The sequence below is a fragment of the Dermacentor albipictus genome, unplaced genomic scaffold (assembly GCF_038994185.2).
Source record: "Dermacentor albipictus isolate Rhodes 1998 colony unplaced genomic scaffold, USDA_Dalb.pri_finalv2 scaffold_42, whole genome shotgun sequence".
In the NCBI taxonomy this organism is placed as follows: Eukaryota; Metazoa; Arthropoda; class Arachnida; order Ixodida; family Ixodidae; genus Dermacentor; species Dermacentor albipictus.
The window spans coordinates 1,251,801-1,266,581 of record NW_027225596.1 but is presented as its reverse complement, the minus strand read 5'-3'; the positions used below and the strand labels follow the sequence as shown (position 1 = coordinate 1,266,581).

Below are 14,781 nucleotides of genomic sequence, written 5' to 3'. Positions count from 1 at the left end.
GCGTGTGAGTGTGCGTGCGTGTGTGCGTGCGTGTGTGCGTGTGTGTTTCTTCAGTGAAACATGGCGATCGCCTTTATGGCTGATGTAACTTGAAAGGAATCCCGTGCAACCCACCAGGCACAGTGCAGGTTTCCTTCCGGGCTTCTTATCGCCGTGTGTTTCGAAATACTAAAATCATATGCGTGCTTACCGAAAGGAACGAGTAGACAACTGTTTGTCTTCTGCAACTGAAACGCCGAGCATACGAGCAGGAAAACTACATGATCTGTGGTGTGAAACGTGCAAGCTTAGTCGGCGTTATTGAAGTATCCTAACAGTTTGTAGTATTTATTTTTGTGAGTTATATTAACTTCAATTGATTTCAGATCATTTTAATTTATAAATGTGGAGTTTCGCACAGCATGTACAATTTCCCGCTCTAGGCACGCCGGTCGATCGCAGCGTCGTACTGATGGCGTCATCGCATAAGCGTCCTTGGTTCTCCCATTGTTCTGTTGCACGCACGATACACTGGCCTATTCCAATACACCATACCTGCACTACAGCTGGAGCACCAGAAAATAAAACACATCCAAATTCTAAAATGGGCCGCACATACATTTTGTATATCATTAAAAGTGGATCTCTCCGCATTCCGGACCGACTGTTGCACAGCTTACGTAGCATACCAACTGCTCGCACTCCTTTTTTAACTATATGGTCAATATGGCCGAGTCAGCTGAGGGAGCCGTCATATACTACACCTAAATATTTCACCGACTCCACTTGAGGTATAGTCTCGAGGCGATAGGATATCGATGTGTTAACGGGATTGCTAAGGGGGAAAACCAATATCGAGCATTTTCTAACGTTAAGTGAAAGGCGAATTTTGTTTAACCAGGTTTCTATGGTGTTGAGGTAGTTCTGTAGTCGATAATATAGAGATTGAATGTGACTATCTGATGCGAAGAAAGCAATGTCATCCGCGTATACGTATCTTTGTACATCTTGATGAGGAGAAATGGAACACATCAGAATAATAAATAGTAATGGTGAAGTGACAGCTCCTTGAGGAACACCTCGTGATTGATTATATATACTCGAGGAAACGCCTCTTGGGCAGCAGTAAAATGTTCTTACATTTAAAAAGTCACCAATCAAGTTTGAAAAAAATTTGGAATTTATAGATTTCGTGATATATCTAATAAATTAAGTGTTCTACACTGCCATCGTAGTCTTCGTCAGTCCTTTCATAATCGTTCGCTACAGCAGCGCATCGTAGCAATATTTAAATATGTACTGTCTCTGCACAGGGTTTACAGAGGAAATAAAAAAAGGCTGAAGTGCGCAAATACGAATGAGGTAGCGGCCGCTGGTGATTTTAATTCGCTTTTCCTCCTATTGCCAGGATTTGCGGAAATTAAGCGTTAGTATGAATTAAAAGCCGTGCACATCCTCGCCAACAATGATGCAGTAGTTTTTTAGCCGCAATGGAATATTAGATGAAAAGGCAGAGGCAACTCAAAACAAACCTCAAATGATGCGGGTGACAAAACTCCGGTAATGACACTTTAGTGGGAAGGCTACAGCAGCGCCCGGAGAGGGGGCTTGCGCCTGCTCCCCCTGAAAAACTTCGGAGGGGGTTCGGGCCCCGGAGCCCTTCCGTAGTCGTCTCCTATGCGCCCGAGCTATTCCTGGAAGTTCATTTACAGGAGGTACGAGGGTTCCCGTGGCAGTATCCACGGCATGTCGGCAGCTTTGCTTCAGCACTTAGAGCAATCCCGAAAAACCGCATAGTAAGTCCGTTGTAGCAATATCCTGGTGAAGGTGGGTTCATATTTATTTATGTTCATGTCCACGCCACCGTACTCTGGTAATAGGAAGGGGGGTGACAATAATAATAAGAACATGTTCTTTCAGGTGCTGAATTTATTTGAAAGAAAAGTTGATTTCTTGCATCAGAAGTAACCGATATGTTGGCATAAGAAAACAGCAGAAGATGAAACCTCAAAACAAGTTGAGCATAAGATGCAAAAACAAATAAATGTTGGAAATTCACATTGTCTGCTCTCTGCATGTCACACATTTTGAATAAGTGTTGATTCGATTGCATTTGAGGTAGATAGAGATAATTTTTTACTTTTTGGAGGGGTAATTTGAGTCAGGACCAAGTTCACCCTAGGTCAGAGGATTCCATGAACCCTCTGGCTTGGGCTGCCTCCTAGGCTTGGGTGACGAGAATGCGCTGGTCATCCAGGTAGTCAAAGCAAAGTTTGGTCTCCCACGTTTGAGCGGTGGTATAGAAGTGCGTTGGGTTGAGGTGCTTTTGTGCTCCTATGGGAAGGAAATTGTGCAAATACGTGTGTGGGTATTTTTCCGTATAGGCGGTGGAGGACGACTCCTCCCGCTTTGCTGAAGTTCCTGTGGGATGAAGTGTGTGTTCTTTTGCTTGGTGGGTGGTGGTACACAAGGTTCGAATAGCTTAGGGCGATGTCATCAACGTTAGTGGCCGGCCTGGTCTTGGATGGCAGAAAATCCCGGCTGGTATACTTGCCGGTAGTGGCATCTTCAGCCTCATTTCCTGCCACGTCCTGGTGTCCTGGAACCCAGTTGATGCGATGGTCGGGGAGCGGGGCGCTTGCGATGAGATGCTGAAGTATTTTGAGTGTCTTTTCTGATGCGCGTCTTCTTTGAATGCTGCGAGCTGCTGCTTGGGAGTGTGTGCGGATTACTGCTACTACTTCAGGGCAAGTTGTTATCGCCAGAGTGATTTTCGTTTCCTCTGCCATCTCGTCGACTCAGCTGCGAGCTCTTTGTCTTGGTGATCTGTGACACATATATGTCAAAGGCGTTTCATTTAGTATACCGGGCAGCCCCCCATCGGTGCACCTCTTATCCGGGCGTTTCACGCATTGCTTGCCGAGCACGGGGCTGGTCCTTTTCCAGCGCTCCATATGGTAAGTCGGATGTATACTGTGCGGGATACGTGAAACGCAGTGCCCGTGTGATTCTTTATTTTCTTGTCTCCTTCGGTAATGTTGCTTTTACTGTAGGACGCCCAAACTGCGTGGCTTGAGTCTGAGCCGTGGGGTTTCTTCGTCGATACCATGGGTGCGAGGGTCAAGGCGACTTTGATTGCCTTTCGAATGGCAATATTTATTTTCCCGATTCCTGCCGACTTGAGTGTCAGGCAGACAGTAGGTTATACGGTCAATTAGAAGAGCTTAGATTGTCCTTAGCGTGTACTACTCCTTGTGCGCGCTCCATTGGCTTGTGATCCTCTTGACAAAGTGTGTAGTGTGACAAAATAAATTATTGGGTGTCGTGTGCCAACACAACAATATGATTATGAGGCACGCCGTAGTGGTGGAGTCTGGAGTATTTTGACCACTTGGGAATCTTTAACGCGAGCCCAATGCACAGTACACGGGTGTTTTTGCGTTTCGACTCCATCGAAATGAGGCTGCCGCGGCCGGGATTTGATTCCGCACCGTCGAGCTTAACAGCGCAACGATATGAGCACTATGCCAACACGGCTGATTTGAAGAATATAAATTGTTGAGAGCACCATGAACACTTTCACTTATCACTTTTAAGTAATTCCCGCTACTTGGTGTCGTGGGCCGGGAACTAGCATTAAGCACAAGGTGTGTTACCGGTTTGTCAAAGTAAATCAACAACCGCCCAGTTCTTGGCTGAAACCCCTCGACGAGTATGTGTCATTTGTGCAAAAGACCAACGGATCAGCAGCCTTCGCCCCTTCAGCTTGCGGCGACAGAATTAATCGGGGAGCTTGTCTTGTCTTGTATCCTAAACAGTGGCACATAACCCACTATGGGAGGATTGGCCAAGAAGCAGGCGGTTTTCCGTATGCTTAGAAGTAAAGCGAAACTAGATTTTAATAGTGGGGCGTGGGACTGCAGGACTGCTATTTAGAAGCGTAATGAAAATCGGTGAGTGCTTGCCGCTGCGCGAAGACGAAGAAGTCGAAGGTGGGACTCGTGCAGCGCCGCGTGATGTCGACGGTTGAGGTTCCTGTTCGGTCGGGCTCCGACCGAGGCCGGGGTGAGGGCGACCGCCAGCCGGAAGCACCGCAGGTGGCCGTTGTCGCCTCCTGGCACAACCTGGTCCGCCTCGATCAAGAGCACGATGACGCTGCGAGAAACGAGCAGGTCAGCTGCGTCACTTACCGTTCTCGTGCGAGCCCTGTAATGCCCACCATTTCAATAGGGTCTGAATATATTCGCGCACATTCCTCTTGTGCGAGTTTGAAGATGCAATGTGAAAAGCTTATCGGATGCTTTGACCCCCATGTGTTTCTATTCAATTCTATTCAATTCTATTCAAGTTATTGTGCCATAATCACATTTCACCGCTGTTTCTAGCCACGCTCTTTATTACCAGGACTATTTGTTAGTTGGTGTGCAGCAGAGGATCCCAACCGAGTCGACCAGTTGTGCGCAACGACCCATTTCCGCAATAGCGCTGCATCTGCTCACGAAATGTCCAAAGAGGGACTTTCACTGACTTTTGTGCGACAGAAATACTGTATATGTAATGCAGATCATTGGTGCCTGACTTGCGCTGACGTTGTGCTCCTCGCGCTTCGTCTTGTCTAACTGAGCGCCCGAAAATGTCGCTCTTACCGCACGGGAACAGTTGCTAAGCCAGAAAACGGGAAAGAACAAAACACGAGTGACGGCTCCATATTGACGATCCCGCATTAAGTACCTGTGACGACACGGATTTGGACAGCGCCTACTCGCAAATAATTAAAATTCGGTCGACGAAGAATCGCATTGCATAAGAAATAAACTTAAGAGTGAACTTAGTGAGTTTTCATTAGTATTCTCTACAGAACAACCGGACAAACATGGGACAATACTTTTAACTCTATGACACTGAAATACGGGTGCTGCATTATGCGGGCGACATTCAAAAGGAAAAACTGTTGCCTTATTTTTGCTTCTAAAAAGAATCGAGCTTTTTTCACTAAATGTTGAAGTCAGTCTTGCAGAGATATACATGAGAATTCCGAAACAATTTTGTGTTGTCATTAACGTGCCTTTCCCTAACCAGCTGGTTGTAGCGCTGTACATGTTGTGCGTGAAAACAACCGCTAGGTAGTCACACTGCTTCTTAAACTGCTACACTACCGAAGCTGTACTCCTGATGTGAAGGAAAATGGCTGTTAATTAATAATATTAGTATACCGTTATTCAAGATTTAAGGTGCATCTCTGCCAAATAGCGAAACGGATAAAAAACTCCAGAATTAAGATGCGATCGTCGCGAGAAGGAATTATCTGATATACGACGCACTCGTACGCGTTAATGTACGGTCTTGCTTTTCTAAACACCTATCATAAACACCTAAACACTTAAACACCAATACAGTGAAAGCTCGTTAATTCGAACTTCAATAATTCGAATTTATGGATAATTCGAACTGTACGATTTGGTCCGGCCAAGCTCCACAGAAGTCTATGTATAAAAAAATGGCTGTGGCTTAGGTAAGGTTAAGCCCAGGATGCGAAGCATACTAGCCTTTATTTTAGTTGTTGAACCACTGTTTAGCCTGGTGAACTGCTGTTGCTTGGCTATATTTGGTTCGGCTAGACGAAGAAACAACTCATGCATTACTTCTTCGCCTTCAAGAGTGGAACGCGACAGCGTTCCCGTCGACCCGCCAAGGGGTGTAAGACAATGGGCTACAGGGCAGCGACTACGCGCCCCGCATTGGACGCGGTGAGCGTCGAGCAAAGCAGCGTTCGGCGCGGCAACGAAATGTGCGCCTGAGCAAGAGACGCACGCCTTAGAAACAGCGCGTTTCTAAGGCAATACCGCATTCACTAGAGGCGCTTTTGTACCGCTTTGAAGCGTTGTACTCGTGGCTCAGTGGTAGCGTCTCCGTCCCACACTCCGGAGACCCTGGTTCGATTCCCACCCAGCCCGTCTTGCAAGAGTTGAGCCAAAGCCACTTCTCCTCTGTCGTGACGTCACGGTGTCACGTGATTTCATGGTCACCGCCGCGCCTGAGGAGCTGGGTTGAGCCCTCGTAATATGCTTCGCATAAAAATGGCTGTGGCTTAGGTAAGGTTAAGCCCAGGATGCGAAGCATACTAGCCTTTATTTTAGTTGTTGAACCACTGTTTAGCCTGGTGAACTGCTGTTGCTTGGCTATATTTGGTTCGGCTAGACGAAGAAACAACTCATGCATTACTTCTTCGCCTTCAAGAGTGGAACGCGACAGCGTTCCCGTCGACCCGCCAAGGGGTGTAAGACAATGGGCTACAGGGCAGCGACTACGCGCCCCGCATTGGACGCGGTGAGCGTCGAGCAAAGCAGCGTTCGGCGCGGCAACGAAATGTGCGCCTGAGCAAGAGACGCACGCCTTAGAAACAGCGCGTTTCTAAGGCAACACCGCATTCACTAGAGGCGCTTTTGTACCGCTTTGAAGCGTTGTACTCGTGGCTCAGTGGTAGCGTCTCCGTCCCACACTCCGGAGACCCTGGTTCGATTCCCACCCAGCCCGTCTTGCAAGAGTTGAGCCAAAGCCACTTCTCCTCTGTCGTGACGTCACGGTGTCACGTGATTTCATGGTCACCGCCGCGCCTGAGGAGCTGGGTTGAGCCCTCGTAATATGCTTCGCATAAAAGTCCGTTAATTCGAACTCGAGAAGGTTCCCTCACGGATAATTCGAACTACGCTCGCCTGGCACACGGCCAGAGAAACGCGCCTACTGCCTACACACAAGGCTGTATTGCCTCCGAAACGGAGAGAACGGCGAGAGAAGGCAAAATCGGAAAAAAATCTAACCTGCGCGGGGTCAGCAAGAAGCCAGCGGCGGCTGCCGCCTCTCCGTTCTACGTAACATCCGAGACTTCATGCCCGTTGCGAATCTCGGAGGCTTTACAAATCTTGTACAGCTGCTAATGTTGTGCGGAGATGGCACGGCAAGCGCCAAAACACAGCGAATCAAGCACGTCGCAGCTGCGCTTGCTATCAAGAACCAACGGATCACGGCCTTCGCCACCTTCACATGTTCAGCGTCTTTGTCTCGGCAGTCTTCATCGGTTGTGCACCTCTGTTTTCAGATTAGGAGGTATCGGCCATCGCGATTCATTGTGATGGTGTTAAGCCTCGGCTAACGTTCGTTTCGGTGGGCATCAGTGGTGGGGCACAGTCGGACCCAGAGCTTCGACTTGAAGATGGCGTGTGCCCACAGCAAACGCCATCACTTTCTGACATGCCCTACTGCTCCCAAATCGCAGTGTACTGTTGCTCTCCTTCACTTTCGTTAGTTCGAACTTTCGTTAACTCGAACTCAAGCGGCTTCCCCTTGCGGTTCGAATTAACGAGCTTTTACTGTATATGGAAAAATGGTGGTAGAAAGTTGGTCGATTCGGGGCTGACAATTGTGGGCTTTCAAGAACACCTCGACGTCAAGCTGCTAGGAGGTCTCCGGATTAAAGCGGTCGCATACACGTGGCAAGTGTACCTAGAGAAGATTTTAACGTGAGCAGTCAAGAAGACAAAGAGGGAGCTGGTGCCAATACGGTGCGCTTATCATTATAACTTCAACAGTTATTTCACTGGAATTGTGGTCTCGATATGCATATTTTATGTGCGTTCGCACCCATCCTGTTCAAAGCATCGCACTGTTCCTAATGTCTTTATCAGATATATTGACAGACGTTGCACTCTGACGCATTTCTTACTTGTAGTAGCTTCGGTTTTTATTATTTCACATAATTACTAGTTTAGCTTTTTGTCTAGCTAAAATTACGCATTACCTAAACAAAGTACTAGTGATATTTTACACAGGTTTGATCATCGTGGTACTTCTTTACATTCAGAATAGGCTACTCTAGTTTTTAATAAAACAGTCATCGCTTTGTCCCATAATCTTTGATTTCATATAAGGTAATGGGAGATATTAGACAGCCGATTGCTCACATTCAAGAAACTGATTGCGATGCTTGCACGACCAGGTAAGCACAATATTGCGGTATATGGGTCCGTCAAATGGCACCCCTTCCTTAGTCTATCTGTTGCAGAAAAAAAAATACAGAAAAAGCTTTTCCGCTCACTGATCTAGAAATATTGAGACAATGTGCCGTTCAATGCAAATACAATCTAAATAATTCTCTTATCAGGCACCTATTCTCACTATCGCTAGTGTTAATTTCTGCACGAGTAAATAAAGCGAACGTGTCGGCTAGTCGGTTGAACATCTTGAACTGGGGAACAGCACTACGTTTGACCGAGTGCTTCGTCTTCGCCCTCGTCTTTCGCGCTGTTCCCTAGTTCAAGTCATCCCGTCTGAGGATTCTTCAAGAAGACTTCTGCAGCCAAAGCTTGCAAGGCTTTCGGATACCGAGCTCCAGGCGACCGTTGCTTATTCGTTAGGCTTCTGTGCGTTGTATTCCGGTACGAATTTTGGACATTGCCTAGAAACGAGTTAGCAACTTCACTTTGTGTATGATTTGCAATCGCAGCTCTGTGGTAAAACGGGTTTACGGACTCTGCGAGGATATGGTCGCGTTGTCGCGACGGCGAGAAAGCAGACAGCAGCGAGAACTGGGATTTACGAAACTAACTCCTCAGCGAGCGCACTTGGGCCCCGAAAAACGAGGGACACTCAAAGCACAAAGATAAGATGAGTATACAGTCGGCGATCGATCTTAAGATTCGTTAGGCGACTCAAGCACGTCAGCTATATTATACGCGACTCGTCAGAGATTACAACGTGCAAATGGCTGGTGCTGACGTGCCTCTCAGAATGCACAGCACTGTCGCGTCGCGCATACAATCTGATCACACTAATCTCGGCGGCAGCAATTGAGAGTTTTCTGACATATATGCCGGCGCGCTCTGCACTAACTGATAAAGTTATAGGCCAAACTAAACATACGCTTGCCGGCAGGCGTAAGCTCGCGCCCGCAAGCCTATACGGGTGCGCAGACAGTGCGAGACAGATAACACGCGTCGAAGTGCGGCGCGAGTACACATGCCTCCTCCAGATGTGCTCTGCCTGCCTGAGAAAAAAACAAAACAAAAAGAAGCTTTGTTGCACGATTAGGCTTCGCCTTCGAACGCGATAGTATTCAGAGGTCCCTGGCTGCTTCTCACGCTTCCATGCACTTGCAGCGTATGTAACCGTAATGTTTACCAGGAAACGCTGGCGGTGAACGCTATGCACGAAGGTGAGCTTTCTGGTAGAAACGCGGCCTCTTGCATGGGCTAATCCGGGAGGCTGTGCAAAGCTGCATGAAAAAAAATTACGTCATTTTCACGTTTCTGTTACTGTTTCGCACTTTCAGTACTTATGTCTGAGAAGATTTAACAGAAAATGCGTGAGCTGTCGGTGTTTTGTTCCAGGAGGTTTGTTTGTGGGTAGTCATTCTGAAACTTCCGAGGATGCCGACACTGGAGTTTCTGCGACACGCAGCCCTTCAGGCTATTGCGTTAAAATACGAAGCATTGTCTGCCTCAATGAATACAGTGAAACAACTGAAGCAAGTGGGCGCGCGCTTGTAAGTTCAAAACGTCACTGCTCGCGAGGCGGGTGAATTCGCGCGCGCCGAATTCTAACTTTTGCGCGCTGGCAAGTGTACGCGGATTTCGACCTTAGCAGTTGTTAGCAGGTTGAAGAGGGGTCACCTGAAAAAGGATTAACAATGTGTGCGTGTCAATTTTTTCCAGCAAACACGGCGATCACTGAAGTGAGGGCAGGTGCGTATACGAAGGCGAGTCGATTCAGCTCGCAATTCGAACTTCGGAGATAGAGGGTGAAGGATTGCTGAATAAAGCTGTAAAAGGTCGTTCTCCCTGGTGCAAAAGCTCAGGCAGAATAAAATCACAAGCGTTATTGGTATCTCAACATACTGAGAATGCTGAAGCCGTTCAAAGTGTCTCCTAAGACTCCAGGATGCTGGAGTAAGAAACATAAGGCTAACTAAAATCTTCAGAACAGGTTTCAACGCATGGCACTTGCTTTTGAATAAAAATGTCACTGTTCCATTCTACATATGGCAAGTTAAAATATGAGCTAAAGTGAAAACCCCCAAGAGTAAAAGCAACGGAGTTCTGAAGCTCAACTGCGCCGGTAATTCGGCAAGGCAAGGAATCGATTTTTTTTTCCAGTGGGCTAGTGCGGACATTCTTCGCAAGCGTTCGCAGTTAAACAGCAAAATGTAGCGAGTTTTCTACGAAGAGGCAACATTGCCATGCCTTGAAACATGCACTTAGTTGTCCTTTTCTCGAGGACTGCACTTCGCCCGCTAGCAAATTGAAGGTATCGCTTGGCGCAAGACGGGCGTGATTGATATGGAACTTACTCGAACGTTATCGTTGACTCTATCAGTTGCGTATGTTCTCACCGCACCTTGTATAATCAGATTGTACGCGAGACACGAATTGTGGAGTACTCTCTGAGAGGCACGCGGACACCAGTGAATCGTGCAGTCGTGCCTTGGAACCTTTGACGCGTCGTGTGTAAAAACCAACGCGCTTGACCCACAGGTCAGATGTTCGACGATCGCCGACTGGGCCCGCCGCTATCGTTATGGTTTTAGTGTAACGTGTTTTATGGGCACAGATTCCCACAACAAAAGGTTAGAGTCGTGATTCACAGTTTTTTGCTACTGTGTTTTTCACCGCCACTGCAAAGTGACAACATAGAGGCAGAGATCCCTTTCTAAAGTGGGAATAATGCGATTCTTAATTGAGAAGAGCGACTTGTCTTGTAATTCAATTGAAGGCTTGGCGAAGCTATGTTCAAATCGCGTAAAGTAATTTCGGCATATTTTGACCTGTATGACCTAATACGCCACAGAACGTTCTTTGCAGGGGGCGTGAAAGTGCGCGAGGGGTTTCTAATCATGTCAGCCTCTCTGTAAGGGATGTCTCAAGGAATATCGCATTTTTTCCTTACTTGAAAATGTGCAAATCGGTGTAGCAGAATTATGCATTGCTGATTATTCAGCAGACTAGTACAAGGAAACTTTACGTTGTGATTGTCCTATAGGTAACGATGCAATGTTATGCGGGCAGCGCTAAAGCGGCAAAGGACCACACACACACGCACACACACACGCACACACACACGCACACACACACGCACACACACACACACACACACACACACACACACACACACACACACACACACACACACACACACACACACACACACACACGCCGCGAATTCCATCTCCTAGCGAATTTAGTGCCAATGTCAAATGCAACCAATTATTTACAAAAGTTAGTTGCAAGTTGGCTCGCGTTCCTAGTTCGTATCTTCGTAAGCTTTGCACACCCGTAACCGCAGGAAACTCATTATGTGCAGCCCGGTGGAAGGCTGCTGGACCGGGTGGTGAACCACAGCATCACGCTGCTGCGGGGTGCTCCCAAGGCGGCCACATTTCTGGCCATCCTCTTGGGCGCCGCCATGTTGATCAAGTTGATGACTCTGGCCGACGAGACGGTCGCCGCACGTCGCAGCCTGGTGCGCGGCCATTACGACCTGCTGTCGACGTTGCGGGCAGTGTGCGACAGCCACGCCTGCCAGAAGTATGGCTGGGAGGTGCACGCGTCGCTGGACACGTCCCGCGATCCTTGCCGCAGCTTGTACGACTTCGTGTGCGGCCGCTGGCGACGAGGAGCCGCCGTCCCGCCCGTGCGCGAGATGGTCGAAGCAAGACTGCTCAAGGAGGCACTGAACACCGTCCTCGCCACGAACTCGGTCACGCCTTCGGTCAGACCGGAAACCGTCTCCGACAGGGTGACTGGCCTGGTCAGTTCCTGCTTGTGGGCCAAACGCGATCCGAGCGAACTGCGAACGTTCCTGACGAAGCGCGGCGTTCTGCATCATCAGTGGCGTAGCAGTCCTCACGCGGTGCTCCGTACACTGGTAGACCTGTCTGCAAACTGGGGCATCCACGTGTGGTTCCAATTGCGCATTGATTCGTACGAAAACGAGTCGGCCACGGTTTTCATTGGCCGGAGCAAGAGCCTGCGAAATTGGGCAGATGTTTTCAGAAGGGCCGGAAAGAACAAGAAATACAGAGCGGGCGTTGAGGGGGCCTTCAGAGTGCTAGGTCTGCTGGACAAAGAAGTAGCCGCGCACATGACGCTGAAGGGGTCGATGGACGCGCTGGTCAGCACTCTCCTCAAGAACGCCGAGATGATCCCCGAAAGAGGGCCGCTAGACTTGAAGCTCGAGACGATGACGGAAACGTTGACGCCGGCAGTTTCTGCTAAGGCGTGGCTCAATGCGCTCCGTGCTGCCGTGCCTCCAGAAGCGAACATCTCGGAAAAGACAGTTGTCCGCGTTGAGAGCACAAGGGTCCTCCGCACTTTGAACAGCCTGCTGGAATTTGGGAGTCGGATGCCAAATGATGTGGCTCAACACATCGCCTATCGGACATTCACGAAGATTGGCTGGATGGTCGACGGCAGCAACTCCACCGTCGGTGACGGCCCACTTCGTTTAATGCCGGCCAGGATGACGAACCGGTGTCTGCGCGAGGTGGAGCGGATGACGGGACTCGCTTGGTTCAGTCTGCTTACGGCCCCGCACGTTGAAGGACACTCGACTCGCGAACCACTGGCCTTGATTCTCCCCGGGAAGGCTTCGCCAACCAGCATCGGCTGCCCTGCGGACGCGTCGGTGGAGCTGGGCGACCTTCCAGCGCCGCAGAACTCGTTCTTCGCCGAATGGGTGGCGTTCAAAGAGGCGAGGCGCGAGCTGACAGCTTCGGGACTCTACGACATCCTCAGAATAGACGGCGTGCAAGGCGACTTGTGGCACGAGGAGCGGAACCTGACGGTGGAGCCACTCGTCTTCTCTTACCCATTCTTCCACACCCAGCTGCATCCCGTGCTGAACTACGGGGGAGCCGGAAGGCTAATAGCGCGGGCTCTCGTCGGCCTCGTTTCGCCTAACGCCTCGGCGAAAACGACCGAAGAGCTGGCCGTGTCAATGGCTCTGCGCGCCCTTCGCGATGCTCTGGGCGGTCACGTGGACACATTCATCAACAGCGCCGCAGTAGACCGACTGTTTTTCATGGCTTCGTGCTATGCCGTCTGCGACGCAGAGGATGTAGCGGGAACGGCACGTCGCATGTGTGACGCTCCCGTCATGAAACTGCGGGCGTACCGCACAGCTTTCGGGTGTAGCCCTCCGCGAGGGAGAAAATCGAGGACAGCGCATAATATGTTTATCGACTTCGGTCGCTAGGCACCTCACCGCGTGCTGCTGCCCTCATGTTAATCTCGCCAGCGTCACGTTTCCGTTTCATAAAACTAAAGAAACGTGTAATATATGTACGAGTAAAATTCGTAAAATGACTAAAAGATTCCTAAGGCACAGTTTTTGAAACTTCAAAGTTTACTTTCTCTTAGAAGTAGCACACAAGTACTATAGAGGAATCTTCCAAGCGTGATAACGCAACGCGCTTTCGTCGACTGTTTCGTGCACCCCCTGACGACGTACTCAAGTGTGATGTAGGTGACCAAGGCGCGACATTTCGCAGTAATAACGTCGTAACGCTAATTCGTGCCTATGGAAAGTTGGCTTACTGGTGTTGTCTACGTAACAGGACTGAAGGCTGTACGCATCTGATATGCCACGTAATAACTAAAAATGCGTTGTAAGTCGATAAACAATTAGAAAGCATACAAAGGCAGAGTACAAAACTGAACTCGCTAGTAATTTTGCGTTTATCCGTAAAGCAGTCGCACAGGCCGTGAAGAATGCGCGTGTTACAATTTCTATATAAGGATGTTCAAAATCAAGCGTTATTAGGATTGCCAAATTGGGCAAGTTGGTAGCATTCACTCTTTTACAGACCCACTTTTTGACATGGACAGGTGAAGTAACACAGGGCATGTGCTGACTACCAACTAAAGTTATTACAGTGAACAACTTTTTAAAGATAAAATTGTGGTAAATACAAAACTAAATAAATTCCGTTGGTAGTCAGCACATGGTTTGTATAACTTCGCCTATCTGTCATATCAAAAGAAGCCAACAAGCACTGACACCAAGGACAGCATAGGGGAAATTACTTGTGATTAATAAATGAAATTAAGAAACGCAAACTTAATGGAAATTAAAGTGGATGAAGAAATTTTGATATGACTAATAAAAATCGGGCCTCTCGGTTAACCCCCTTTCTTTTCGTTCACATATCCGTGTGAGACAGTAGTCTAAACCTGAGCGGCGTGCAATAACAAGGTTACTATGACTACCAATTGGGCTAGTGCAGAGTAGGGTATAACCCCGGGTCGACGCTTGAGGCCACTCCTCTCTGAACAAGGTTGTACCAGTTTATACATGCGACTGTCTTTACACGAAAGCACGTTTTTTTTTACACATTGCTTTTGTAGCTTGTGGATGAAGTGCACGGATATTTAATAGCTGATGGTGCAGTAAGAATCATAACATGTTGCTTCAGTTGTACACCTCAAGAAGGTCTTTTGACATGCTTCTTGTTTCACTCTTCTACAGTGCTTGCTTGTTCATTGCTTCCAAAATGTCAATGAAAAAGTGCCATGCAAAAATTTTTTTGTTTCATTGAACACCACATAATTCAAAGCACACGTCCAGAAAAGATAATATAGTTACTGACCCAGCACACCTTTTGAAAGGAATAAAAGCTATGTACCAGGAGATAGCAGGAATATTTCAGTCGGGAATAAAAATAATAATTCCAAGTGTTTTATATATTTTAACACTGCTTTAAAGGTAGTTAAATAAGGCAATATCCTGCATCAATGATTGACTGGTTTTACG

The 14,781-nt window shown here is 48.2% G+C and overlaps 1 protein-coding gene across 4 annotated transcripts in view; it reads left to right on the top strand.

Annotated features, from left to right (window-relative positions):
* The window catches only part of LOC135913663 (uncharacterized), a 34,154-nt gene extending 20,057 nt beyond the window's left edge, over positions 1 to 14,097 (top strand). Inside the window, exons 1-3 of one of the 4 annotated variants that reach the window (XM_065446216.2) lie at positions 4,028 to 4,151; positions 9,687 to 9,716; positions 11,332 to 14,096. In XM_065446216.2, coding sequence (XP_065302288.2) covers positions 11,434 to 13,224 — 1,791 coding nt within the window. In that variant the 5' untranslated portion in view covers positions 4,028 to 4,151; positions 9,687 to 9,716; positions 11,332 to 11,433 and the 3' untranslated portion in view covers positions 13,225 to 14,096. Of the gene's footprint in view, positions 1 to 3,970; positions 4,152 to 9,686; positions 9,717 to 11,313 lie in introns of those variants that run through there. The other 3 variants (XM_065446214.2, XM_065446215.2, XM_070530044.1) reach the window with 3 other exon arrangements.
* Positions 14,098 to 14,781: the final 684 nt, after the last annotated feature.